General features: G+C 35.0%; 1 protein-coding gene across 1 annotated transcript in view; it reads right to left on the bottom strand.

Moving 5' to 3' along the window:
- Positions 1-10274: 10274 nt before the first annotated feature.
- Positions 10275-14554, bottom strand: part of LOC128231096 (uncharacterized) — a 63354-nt gene continuing 59074 nt past the window's right edge. The window contains exons 5-6 of the mRNA XM_052943517.1: positions 10926-11037; positions 10275-10702 (exon numbers count right to left, since the gene is read on the bottom strand). Of these exons, the coding sequence (XP_052799477.1) occupies positions 10275-10702; positions 10926-11037 (540 nt within the window). The remainder of the gene's footprint in view (positions 10703-10925; positions 11038-14554) is intronic.

Here is a 14554-nt window from a genome sequence, read left to right as displayed (position 1 = left end):
TGGGGTTAGAATCACTAAAGTGCATCTTGCCTTTTGAAACATTGTCACTCTAGTATTTTATTTATTTTTCAAAATAATCTACGTACACCAAGCAAACATATGTTCGTTTATCCATTCCCGAGACTGAAGACGACGCTTGACATACCGTCAAATCAAGAACACGAAGAATGCTATGTCTAGTCATCTGCTGACATTTGCTTTCCAATTTGATGTACAATGTACTTTAGAAATAGCTTGCTTTTATACTTGTTCCCGATACAAGTCATACTGGTACATTCCAATCCTGTACTGTTCCCATACACGTGGCAGCGATGTATCAGTTTCAAACTTATCGGCGTCCCCCCTTTCTTAATCAGCGAATACCACATTCAGAGGATCTGATTTCTTGGTAGTCGTTCATGACTTCGCCAACCTTATCTAACGACAGTAAAATGAGAAAAGGGTAATGTCAACCGGCTAGAAAATTGATAGGTAGTTCGGAAGTTTCGCTGCCAAATAAATGGGAACAGTTTATAACGCTTGACGAAAACAAAGTTGCTTAGACAGGATTTTGTTGCAAGAAAGATGGAAGAAAGAACATAACATATCCACATATAACATATCGGTGACCAGGAATTTGTGACAGGATTCAAAGACATCCATAGAACCTCTTTAAATGTTGACAGGAATATGTCGAAACAGTGTTATCACGAATAAGTAGATACCAGGATCATTGTAAATGCGCTCGATGCAGCCATTGATGATTTTGGCGTAACACATATGTCCTTCTTGTAGATCAAAAAGGGGGTTGGAATGCAGAAAAATGGATGATACATTGTACAAGAAGAACAGACATGTGTTAACCAACTTAGATACTCAGCAGTAAATAAAAAAAAACACGCGTATAGACAGATCAAGTGTTCACGTTTTAACGGAATATGACAAAATGACTTCCTTCTCAGTTTTTAGGTAGTACGATGATGAAAACGTGAAGTCACGAAACTACGATGATGAAAACGTGAAGTCACGAAACTACGATGATGAAAACGTGAAGTCACGAAACTACGATGGTGAAAACCTGAAGTCACGAAAGTACGATGGTGAAAACGCGACAGTACGATGACGAAAACGCGACAGTACGATAACGAAAACGCGACAATACGACAGTACGATGATGATGACGCGATGAACTATCGTGGTTTCACCATCGTACTTTACACGAGCTTAGCTGTAAAATTTTGTGGACACGAGCTACCTGTAGTTCAAATGCATCCCTGTAGGAGGATACGAGCTACCTGTATTTCCAATGCATTCCTGTAGGAGGATACGACCTACCTGTAGTTCCAATGCACACCTGAAGGAGGGCACGAGCTTACTGCAGTTCCAATACATGCCTGCAGGTGGACTCCAGCAGTTCTAATGGATCTGTAGATGGGGTTAGAATCACTAAAGTGTATCTTGCCTTTTGAAACATTGTCACTCTAACGCTTTACGAAAACAAAGTTGCTAGGTCCAATAAAAAATACCTCTGTTTCCGGTAACCCGACCGACCCTATTTTTTCGTCGCCGACCCTAATCTTTGTTTCGGCATAAAAGTAAAAAAATCAAAAATTAAATATATCGTCGTTATTTTCGTTGCTTTTCCGTCTCTGTTCCCGAAGAATAAACTTTAATTCCTGATTATGTATTACCGAGACGCATTGTCAACAGGGAAACAGCATGGCGGAATTCGGTGAACCCTGTCCGATTTCTTCTAATTGGCAAACGCTTGCCTATGGTCCAAACATGTGGTTGATCATAGGAGACACATTTTGCTGCCTTTATAATGAAAATATTTAAGATATAATTCGCGGTGCTATTTATCCACATGTTCAAAACAAAACTTTTTTCTTACGATAAGGCTTTGCGTATATCATGCAGGCTTCTTACGATTAGGCTTTGCGAATTAATGCAGGCTAACAGCCAGGGACCAATACACATTTCATTAATCATTACATTTATATATCCGCAATTATCAATGGTTATTTATTTCTCCTAATTCACATCAAGTGAAATCCAAACAAACACCTGCGAAAAAAACAACACATTTATTCGAATGTGTCGGCTGCAGATCAAACGGTAAAATTTGTGACGTTAGAGCACGAGCGGTGATTTGATCAAAGGGGCTCGGCTATGGTTTGTATTTAAAACGGTCAGTCGGATACCGTATGATCCCATTTTATTGCCAGGATTTCGTCTAGGCTGGTTAGAAAATACCATACGATCGAAAAAATAATATTAATAATCGTCGACTGAGAATCTTAAAACAATGACGAAATGTTTGAATTCACTACAAATATGAATTGAACTTTGATTGTACGATAATAAGATACGTAAAATGAAACCATATCTGCGTTTACTTGTTCTATTATTAATCTACCTCCATATTAAGAGATTTCACAGTTGACAAGAAAATCGGCGATTTTCTTCAAGCAAATTAACAAATTAAGTTGATAATTGACTGTTTGGCTAGAACATTATCACCCATTTGTAGAAATTGAAGTGCTAGATTTGTTCTTAAAAACCGATCGCGTCTGATAATTGTATACAAACAACACCAGATTTCATGGCAAAATATGCGGGAAAGTACGGTAGTCGAAGGTAAGGAAATGTTTTCAGACATCAAACAGAGCAGTTGTTTTCTGACTTTTTGTGAATTATGAAATGCTTAGATATATCATAATTGATCCGATGCAAAAGAATATTGCATGAAATTGAAACTGTAAAAAAAAACCCCGACCGCCCGAACCTATTTTTTTCGCCATGTTACCGGAAACACAGCTATTTTTTATATGGCCTAAGACAGCGTTTTCTTGCAAGAAAGATTGAAGACAGAACAAAACAAATCCTCGGTGACCATGAATTTGTGGCAGGATTCAAAGATATCCATAGAACCTCTTTAAATGTTGACAGGAATATGTCGTAACAGTGTTATCACGTAGAAGTAGATACCAGGATCACTGTAAATGCGCTCGATGCAGTCATTGATGCTTTTGCCGTTACACATTTGTCCTTCTTATAAATCAAAAAGGGGGTTGAAATGGATGATACCTTGTACAAGAAGAACAGACATGTGTTAACCAGTACATGGACTTAGATACTCAGCAGCAAATAAAACAAGTTTATAGACAGATCAAGTGTTCACGTGTTGACAGGATATGACAAAATGATTGTTTAGACTGGGAAAATGTTACGTGATGAGTTGTATGTATTATTGAAAAAGTAGTTAGAGCACAACATATGCAAAATATAATTGTATGTATATTGTCGCCAACAAAACGATGGTGACGTCCGCTATTAACTGACGCCAGTATAAGCTCATCATGTGTTCTTTTTACTCTAGTATATTGCTTTATCATAGCAAAACAATTTAAGTAACATTTTCGCTGAACAATCAAATAGTTAACTTCGGTAGGCACATGTAATTTAACAAAATGATTTCAATAAACATCATTTCCAATTGGCCAACAAATTGTTTCTGAAATAAAAATAACGACAATTTTTATGTGTCAGGTCAAATGAACTCAACTCAATTTAATAATGAAGATATGTGAATAGGAAAATAAATAGCATCTACCTGTATATATATGTGGGATGTATACAAACTATTGGTAAATGATTATATATGCAACCTATATACAAAGTGTTTAATACCTTTAGAATGATGATCATGAAGCTAAAAGTCACATATAGCAGATATAATATGAATAAAAGAAAAAAACAAAAAAACAATACAATCTTATTTTGCAAATAAAACATACTATAAGCATACTACTAATAAATTTGAATATTTCCCTTCAAGCATATTTGAGTTAATAATTCTACCCTTACTTTTAACGTGAGAGCAATATAAGTACTATTAAAAGTGCATTAGCTTCAAAAACGTTCAGGATAGGCAAAACATGTTAACACTTCAGAGTACATACTTTATCAAATGAACACAAAACTCCACGGGTGCGAGTCGGTTAATTATATAAGTGAAAAACGAGCATATTATGTGATGAAAATCACTGGGTTTGTTAAATAACTTCTGATTTGATGACCGTTCCAAGGCGATGACCCACACATTTACTGATGACGATATTTTGATTGTTTTTAGTTTGTACATGCATGCCAATAGTCAAAGCAATATTTTGTTTGTCGATTATTTGTTTCAAAACATGTATTTTTATGTTCTTTCCTTGATAAGAGCCATTTAGAAATAAACGCAGCCTTTAAGCAAAAAAGATATTTAACTTAAAAAGGAACCATTTTAATTAAGGGTTCAACATCTGGCCAGAACGTTCTGGTCAATCCCAATTAATGTTGACTGTTTCGTTCAACTGTGCTGGAGTAACTATCAATATAAAGCTTCTAAAACTCAAACGAAGTAGAACTATTCAGGTAGTTGTTAGACATTGATTATAAAGCCATCACAATTGGAAATCGTGTATTCAACGAAATCTTCTACTGAGATCTACTATATTTTTACTCGAACGAGCGTGACAACTGACTACCCGTTATGAATGCTAAAACCATAAAAACATTCAAATGTGAACTTATATGTACGCAGTTCATAATTTGGAAAATACAACACTTAAGTCACTTTTCTAAATTTATTATTTCTTGTGTAATATGAAATAAAAAAATAAAGAATTTCCAACATACATTATTTATATTCACCTTAAAAAAGAATGTACTTTAACGTTAAAATCACTTATACATTTCTTTTCATTTGACTTTGAAAATATTAAGAAATTGACTTAAGTTAGGAAATGACTTAAGAAGTTACAAGTCAATAGTAAAGGACGATAACGCGTCCACATGGACGTCTTTGCCGGCGCAGATCATACTTAACTTCGGGTGAAAATGAATTCAACGAAATCTTCTACTTAGATTCTATATATGTACACGACCGAGTGGGACAATTGTTTACCCGTTATGAATGCTTAAACAATAAAAAAAACATTTAAATGTGAACTTATATATACGCAGTTCATAATTTGGGAATAACAACACAATATACATGATAAATATCTATCTATTGTGAAATACTTTCAAGTCAATAGTAAAGGAAGATTATACACTGTAATGATACCTAGCGGATTTTCCCCGTCATCATTCTGCAATTGCGTTCTATCCGACGCCAGTGCAGAATATATCCGTCTTTCGTACGTTATAAATTTGAATGTTGTAGTTGAAATCGGTTGGACAAACAGCAAGTGTTATAAGTATGTTTGTGATTAGACACCTTAAATCATTGATTTATCGATAAAATAGCAGCCCCACATGTTTTTATTTTCTAAAGAAATGAAAATAAAACAGCGATAATAATTTTAAAATAAAATACCATTCGACTGAAAGTCCTCGCTTTTCGGTTCAGCGAAGCGAAATTTCGGCACTTTAAATGTTTCGTCACTTGCAGCTGATTCTAGATAGGATTTCTTAAGCGTTTTTGATGTTGTTGTTTCTTAATATAACGAGAGTTAAGAACAGAAAATTTCGGTCCCGCGACTCTGGCCCACGTTGATAGAGGTCGCGTGCATGTGTTGAGGTGCCGGGGCAAACGTTCGCCTAGGACACGAACTCCGCCGTTATAAGTGCCTGACCAAAAGGTGTTTAAAGTTTTTGAAAAACAAACGTTTTGGCCTTAACCTCGGAAAAAAACTGATATTTTAATATGTAAAAACATAAATGATAACACTATCTATCATTTTGTAGACTGCTGACTAAAACACATGTAAATACCGATATAATCCGGTCAATGCAATGACTAGAATCCGTTGCCGTGTTAAATGATAAATGTTTTCTTTACATAAAAACTACTATGCGTGTGTATATTAAATGTGAGTATTATGTTCAAATGAGTGATAACTCAAAGGAGAAACAAATAAAAAATAATTCAGTTTCAGCTTTTCATTGTGATTTGTTTGTGTGGCAAGATCGTAAAACGACATATTAACGGCCACCAATTATCTTTGCAAATATATTTTTCATTCTATTTTGTTTAATGAATATTGTTGGAAATAAAGATTTTAAAACTCCATTAGATTTAGAAAAAAAATGTAAACTTTCTTGAGCTGTAACAACCTTGGTCACGACTAGAAAATACCGCTGACGAAAATAAACCGCTCTGTTTTATCATCGTTATAAACGTATATGTCTTTGAAAATAAAGCAAATTATTATTCATGATATAACTGACGGAATATAGTAATAATCGGTTATCATAATGTCAAGTTGTTCTCTTATGAATACTTTTAATAAAGTTTTTCCGCAAAAGCATTGCCTGTCCTAATTTATCTCAACTCTCAATGAAACATCATGTATTGTTTGTCACATGCTTTAAAACCAGTTCCTAATAACCAGGAATAGCAGGCCTTCTCATGAAATGTAGTTGGCCGATTACAATGAAGTGAAATAATGAAGTCGAGCACTGAAAATAATCGAGTTGAACTAGAGTTGTGTCAATAGAGAACGGGTGCTGCCAAAAGCATGTATGTGCCACAATAATGCAGCTGTGTGTAAGTAAGTTAACAAAGTAAAGTAAGATATTAATATACAACGTTTATTGTTTATTTAAAAAAATAAATAGGCAATATGCCCATGCGTTCACAAGCAGTAAAACATATATGTGATATGTCATAGTCAGTAGTCAAACAATGTCAAGTTACAAGTAATAAGAATTTAACCATTTTAACTTAATATATATCAAACTATACATACAAAACAACAATCCAAACATATTGTCAATATGTATCCGTAATAATTAAAATATATATTTTCGTTACATCTGTAGCTTTAAAAACATACATCGCCAGTTTTCTATTTTCGTTAACATTTTGAGAGGTGAATAAATTTACAAATTTCATAACATATGTATTTATATATATTGGTGGTATTCAAGATATAACCATACACTAATAAAGTCATAAAAAGCACCATTATTAACGCGTTAAAAAAATCGATATCAGTAATTATACATTTTTTCCTTTTTATACATTTCAATTAGTACAGTAGATTTCTAAAGAAAAAAAGAAAAAAAAAGAAAAATTACATGTTATTTCTGCTTTTTAACCACTAAAACCAATGAAATGTAGCATCACATAAGTATATACTGTTTTATTCGTGAATGCGAACATTATGTTCTTATTTGCTATAGGAACTTGTATACACGACCGACATAAACTCCGAAATTTGTTTCCCTAATTCACACAACTAATCACAGTTTATTATGGGTACAGTTAATAACAAAAACAAGTACAAATAATAACGTCGAAGAATAACACGATAATTGACATTTAAAACAGCATTAATATTAAGTTTAAGCGAAGTAAACATAACATATGTATTTCAAGATTAAAACGAACATTTTGCAATCAGCTAAAATAGTTTACGACATCTTATCTATACGTGTCTACTGTTGAACCAAGCAAGATGATGTTTATCAAAATATAATATTCGTGATTTTAAAAGTTGTGTAAAATCATTTCAAGACGCTATCACAGCAATTAAAACAGATATGTATTAATTCTTCTAAAAATGATTTATTCACAAAAACCGTTAAGCCTGATTCATCTTGCATATTTGATTCAATACCATTTTTCAAACGATGTTTAACAGCTAAAACTTAATGTTTCTAAATACGTATCTGAGAAAATTGTGTTTTTAAGTAATTTAGAACATGTCATAGTACATGAAATCGTCATCGTCATCATTATCGAAAAGATCATCATATCCTCAAAAATCCATCCCATATTCAGAATCGTCATCGTCATCATTATCGAAAAGATCATCATTTCCTCCAAAATCCATCCCATATTCAGAATCGCCTTCGTCATCATCGTCTTCATCTGAGTAGGTTTCACTTCCAAGAATATTCAGCAAATCCTGAAGCTATCTTAAATTGTCTGTGCTCTCAGCTCTTGTAGAGGAAGCTTTAGCCCCCGCGTCATCATCGTCGTCATTGCTTATTTCGTCGAAGTCGCAATTTATGGCTTGCTTCAAAACGTTGATTGTTATCAGGTCCTTCGAGGCTAGTTTTGGACTGTTTGTAATATACACTCCCTTTTTGTTCGGCATACCGTTTACACGATCAAATATTGCTGGATAGGCTTCGAGTAAAAGCACCTCAATCAAACGGCGCTTACAATGTTCCTCGTGAATTTTGTTTCTTTCAGTTTGTCTCAGGATATGGAAAACTGTGTCTCCATGATTTGTAATGATTAGCGGATCTGCATTGTGTTTCTTCAGCAGAAGATTAACAGCGTTTATATCCCCTTTTTCACACGCAACATGCAGAGGTGTCCGACCGTATTTGTCAACCGCATTGATATTTACTTCAGCGGCAAGTTTGGCTACAAGTTTGAAATTTCCTTTGATAATGACAGCGTGCAATGGCGTGTATCCCTGTGTCGCGGCACTGTTTTGTCCGCATATTGCAACAGGCGCGTTGCAGTCTTCTTACCTGTCATGACTGCATATAACAGCGGGGTCTGGCCAAAGAAGTCCTTCACATTTGGGTTTGCATTCCCGTCGATTAGCATCTGGATCAGCTTTCTGTCATTCTTCCAAACTGCTACATGCATCAATGACATGCCCTTGATGAAACATGTCTTACCAGAAAGTACGATCCGAAGACTATCCTGACTTTTGTCATGTTTAAAAGAATACTGACTGTGTCAAAATGTCCTCTGATTGCTGCAAGAAATATTGGATAGAGGCCACAAGTGTCCTTTATCTTCACGTTTGCGCCATTTTTCATTTTAATTGTTTAACTGTTTCACTCATACCAAGATCAGCAGCGATATGAAGAGGCGACCTCTTAAATTGTCCACCCTTCGCGTCTAATGGCGAATTATGGTCAATGAGAAGTTTGATAATATGGGCATGCTTATAGATATCTGCCTTGTGTAGTGCCGTCAGGTTCTTATCGTTTTTCACGGACGGATCAGCGCCATGCTGCAACATGCATTTCACTGCATTGGTAAAGCCCTTTCTTGCTGCAACAATCAACGGATAATTCCCATTAACGGCTTTTGTCATTGATATCTATACCTTGGTATTAAACTATTGTATCCATAACATTGTTTGCTTCAAACATGTTTCCTCTTTAATGCATCGCGACATATATTGTGTCGCCCGAAACTTTCGCTCCGTGGTTTAGAAGTAATTCCATCATGCCAATATCACCGGAATGTGTTGAGAGTAGAAGTGGATCGACTTGGTCCTTTGGAAATATGTCTTGCTCAATTATTTCTTTCGCTAACACACTTAGCCCACTGTATAGAGTGTAACCCGGGCACATCACCATTTCTGTCATTTTGATCCCGTAGTCGAGGAAGTATCCGGTCATTTTTATTACGGGAACAGTGAAAAGATCCTGATCGAGATTCTTTTCACGAATGTACCTGATGAACTGTTTCACGAAACCTTTGTCTTTAAATGCGCTGTGTTTCAGTATACCAAAGTCAATGCCATTGAGTATATCAACGGTGTTAGGGCGAGGACCTTTCCGTTGGAGCTGTTGGAATTCGTGATGTGGTGGCTCCTTGGCAACATGATTGCAGTTTTTTCGACCTATCATTTTTGCAAACTTTTCACACAGAGCATCATAGTGTTCATTTGGCACTACAACACGTAGCTCGTCCTCTCCGGCTGGGGCGATAGTAACGCGTTCCATCAGGAAATCTCTCGGGCATAACTCAATGCATTCCATGGGCTTGTGACTTCCAAGGACTACACCAACTATGTCCCCGTTTACTTTGTTACTAAAGGTGCACTCCCCAGAATGATCGATCAACATCAACAGGTCATGAACATGGCTTTTCAGAGAAGATTTTAAAGTTTCAAGGAATGGGTTATTTACGTGAATTCCAAAACATTTTGTATTTTTTTACGTGGTCGGATACTTTGCTTGCATTTTGTAAATCAAGTTCCTTCATTTTCATATTCTGTTCTGCCCAGACAGCAACCAAAGCCAATAACTTGTGGAACTGCTCTTCATCCTTGCCTTTGTACAACTGGTCAATATATGTTTTGAAGTGTATTTCCGGTCTGCTGAAGAAAACAGAGCCCAGCTTGATCAACTCTTCACTTCGAACGAAAAAGGTTGCACACTGTGGAAATCCAAACACAAGGTCTTCTCTTTGACCCTCTTCTAAGTTCATCACTCCCTCACACAATCTTCGAATCTAATACGGTAGGTGTCAATCATGTGCTCAGAGTTGTTTTTCTTTGCCCTTGACATTATAATTATAAACGTATCCATCCTTGTCATTAAACATTGTGAGCCATTTCTTCCAAAGCCTCCTCTTTAATGTAGTGCCTTGTGGTAATTATGATTCTCAAACGATTCTGCAGTGCAGCTCTCTCCATTTCAGGCAGGTACAGTTTCCAATCAGCAATAAGATTTTGGTCGAGTACATCTCCTCCAAACATATCGTCTACAATCACTGTATTAAACAGCTTTAATGACCAATCAATTTTTCTCCAGTCTCGTGCATGTTGAAGTTTAAGGCAGTTTTCCGGCTTCGTGCCTTCAGCTAGGGCCAGCTTGGCTGCCATGGCAGTTTTCCCCTCACCTGGATGACCAGTTAGCACGATGAAATGCTTCTCTTTTAGCAAATGAATGGCGTCTTGAAAACGGGCTGTTTCCACGTAGAATTCATCATCACAGCTCTCCTCAAGGAACCATAACGTTATCTCTGTGAAAATGATAAATGTTTTGTATAGACACTTGTTTAGTAGATTGTTTTTAAAATACATATTTCTGCTGGCTTGTAAAATGCCACCAGATTGCCAAAGATTTTAATGTTTATATTTTCAAACTGACAACTCTTAATGAAGTAAAAATGTAAATAGGCATGTTGGTTTTAAAAAGTCCTTAGAAATATAGATCATGTTATTAGGTACTAAAAATCATTATACCCCGGAGGCTTTTCATTTCAGGCGTCACAACGTCGAGGGTCTTTGTCATCAGCTCGGCGATATCAGCCTCCACGTCATTCAGCCCACATGACTGGCCAAGTGTTACCATCGCCTAGTTGTAAACATATAGGTATGTTTTAGTACTTATAAAAGTTAAAAAAGTAATTGAGTCTGCATGACTATATTTATTCATACATTCACGAACAAGCCGTTAATATCAACGTACAAATGTTGACAAAGAGCATTTGACCTTGAAACTGACAACATATTACACTCTCATAACGAATGTTAATTCCTGTCAACCTTGCTAAATTGTTCCATACCCACCCAAAAAAAATAAGAGAAAGGAAAATACACAACAACAAGAAAACAACAACAACAACAAATGTCAACGTCAACAAAATTTCCTACTTGACAACAGGTTGACAATCAACACAAAACAATGTAATAATGACGTTGACCATTTAAAATAATACAATGAAAACTTCAGAGACAAGCCATGTAGACGAACATTCAAAAATAAACCCTGTTTTGAGATACTAGACAACGGCCTTAACGACAATTAACTAGAGACAAAAACATATAAAGACCACATGCACAACTTACATTTTCCAGCAAACTCCAGTTCATTTCGAACTCCATTCGTTCAAGATAAGCAATATCCTTTTGCTGCATCTGAAAATTGACATCATGAAAAAACGTGTTACAATATTATTTGCGACTTTTCAGCGGTGCTGACAAACACTACCAATGGATAAATAAGAATCCCATTTAAATAAACATGAATTACATGAACATGTATATGTCCAAAGGACTGTATAAACGTACAGAATGGGGCCTATCTAAGTTACAAACAGAAGTTTCGGTCTGATTTAAACTGTTCATTGACAGTACTCAAAGGTGGGCTGCATTCATAACATCTAAAACAAATATTTTATATCAATTAAAATAAAATTGTAAAAATGAACATAATTACAAACGTAGGCCGTAGTAATTAAAATGTATACCTCGTTACGAAGATTCCTTATCGGCACTATGTTTGCAATGATAGGAGGCACGGTGTTCGTTATTTTGCTGCTGTCATTCTCTTTCCAAATAGGATTGTTTGGTTGCAAGTTGCAGATGTTTTTGAGCAGAACAATCAGCAGACCAACGTCAAACCTTTGTGAGTCTGGATTAGGATTGAGCAGACGATATTGGTCCCTAGAAATTACACCATCTTTCTGCAATTTATTAATTACGCATTTGTGATTTCTCAGTTCATTGAGCAGGTTATTTGGGTTAACAATAGAGTCGAATTTTGCCCTGAGAACCTCGCCAGCCTTGATAATAAGAAGATGAAGGCGCAGGTAGTACTGCTCATTCTCGGTTCCATCCACCGACCCCGGCGACACTGCAGTCGACATTCTGAAACTTAAAATCACTATACCTTATAGCACAGACAAAAACTACATACATAGATATACTAATGATGATCAATTTCTAATGTACCAAAACAAAACAAAATTGTAATAATTCATCTTCAATATTTATATGAAAAATTACAGAAACAAGTCCGGGTCGAAAGTTTAAACACAAACACCGTTTAATGACACAGGGTCAGCGCCAATGACATAGAACACAAAAACAAACAATTACAAACAGGAACATTGAACAACAACACAAAACAGCACAAACAAAACACTACATACATACACTTAACCGAAAATTGTTACAGTTTTCCATAAATACATTTCTAAATGAGTTACTTTCGAACGTCAAGAAAAGAGTGATCTATTACTGAACCATTAAACCATTTAGTCAGTTGTAAATTATCAGTTTAAACTTGTTTTATAGGGATAGGCAATCAAAAAGAGACACAAGGCAACAATCACATTTTACATTTAATGGTTGGAGCATGTTACAGTGCGAAAACGAAATTTCAGTCCATTTGGTGGAAGGGTTTATTTTAAAGCCCTTCACACTGCAGTGAAGGATCAAAACATTTAACGTTTAAATGTTTAAAAAAATCATTTTTTATTTAGTATTGAGGTTCAATGTTTAGAAATCATACTATATACATCAGATACAACATGTTTAAGTGTTATTATGAGTTGAGCAAATTTAAAGAAAAAAAGATTTGATCAGATTTTCAATTAAAAAGCATTTGCAGTTTAACGGAAATATCTTTGTATAAAATGAATTTGTCACGATGTCAAAAAAGCTTTCTAATCAACAATGCCTTGTGGCTTTGTGACGATTGAAGCTATTTTAAGAATTATATCTGCATTTCTGTAACCCGGATATGAATTTAAGGCACCATTTTACAGGCTTTCGGTGGCTTATATTTAAACTTTTGGCTACTGAGTTTGTTTCTGTAGTTTATATTTTTAGTGATTTATCAATGAATCACACATGCTATTTCACTGTTTCGGTGCTCACTCGGTGAAATGTATTGCGAGGTAACACTGAAACAATTATCCTCTATATATTTCTGATTTAAAAGGTATCATAAAAAAAACATTGGGTTGTCTGGAGCACTTGACTGAAATAATATATACATATCGATGATATACTTTTCACAAAAAATGCATGCCAAGAAATAGCGGCGAAATTTACCTCTTTTGATTTCTACACGAGAGTCAATTTCCGGTACACATTACCCCTGATTGACCTATAATCTGAGGTCAAATTCTTAACCACGTGTAAAACCATGTAATCACTGCTTGAAAAGATTGTGGTTTCGGTAAGCAGATTAAATGAATGAGATTTGGATGAATATATTAACTTTTGGCCGGAAAGATGTGAAGAAGTATTAAGTGTTTTATAATAATTATTGAAAAGTAATGATTAGTATACATTGATAAATAAAATCGTTATCCAATGTGTAACATTAAAATGTTTAAAAAATATAACAAATATTTAATGAAAATGGTATGCTTAAACAACCATTTTATTTGGAATGTAACTGACCCATGAAACCTATACTGCATTTTTCAATGAATCTGGCCGTTTTATGAGTAAAATTATATTTGTGTATGTTATACTAGTATGTGTATACCACGTGATAAATTACGTCATATATGCTACGTCGGAAGGCAATATTTAGCTTAAAATAAAGACTTAAATCAAAGATAACTTTTCGCTTACTACAACATTTTAAATGAAACAAAGGCCAGTCTATGCCGCTTAAAGAGCCCCACCTTTGTTTTATAACCGGAGTTTGATAATGTGTTTAGTTTCATCAAACATTTCGACAAACCTGTTTCCAAAACAATGTATTTACAGCGCTCCATCAGACGGCAGTATCATGAAAAGGTTTGTTGAAGTGTTATAAGAAACTAAACCCTCAATCAAAATTTGGTTAAAGACCGAAGGCGGGGCTCCGTAAGCAGCATAGACTGTGCTAAATTTCATTTAAAATGGTAAAGAAAATGAAAAGTTATCATTGTTTAAAGTCTCCAATCGAAGCAAAATATTGCCTTCCGACGTAGCATTTGTGACGTAATTTATCACGTGGTATACACACACTGTATACTAAGCGTATAGATATTATAATATCAGATTCATTGCGTTTCATTTGATAAAAAACAAACAAACTTTAAATTATTCATTTTAATAGGTTTTTTAATCACTGTAAAACATATTAG

The sequence above is a fragment of the Mya arenaria genome, chromosome 4 (genome assembly GCF_026914265.1).
Source record: "Mya arenaria isolate MELC-2E11 chromosome 4, ASM2691426v1".
NCBI classification, from domain to species: Eukaryota; Metazoa; Mollusca; class Bivalvia; order Myida; family Myidae; genus Mya; species Mya arenaria.
This window is presented reverse-complemented; position numbering and strand designations above follow the sequence as displayed.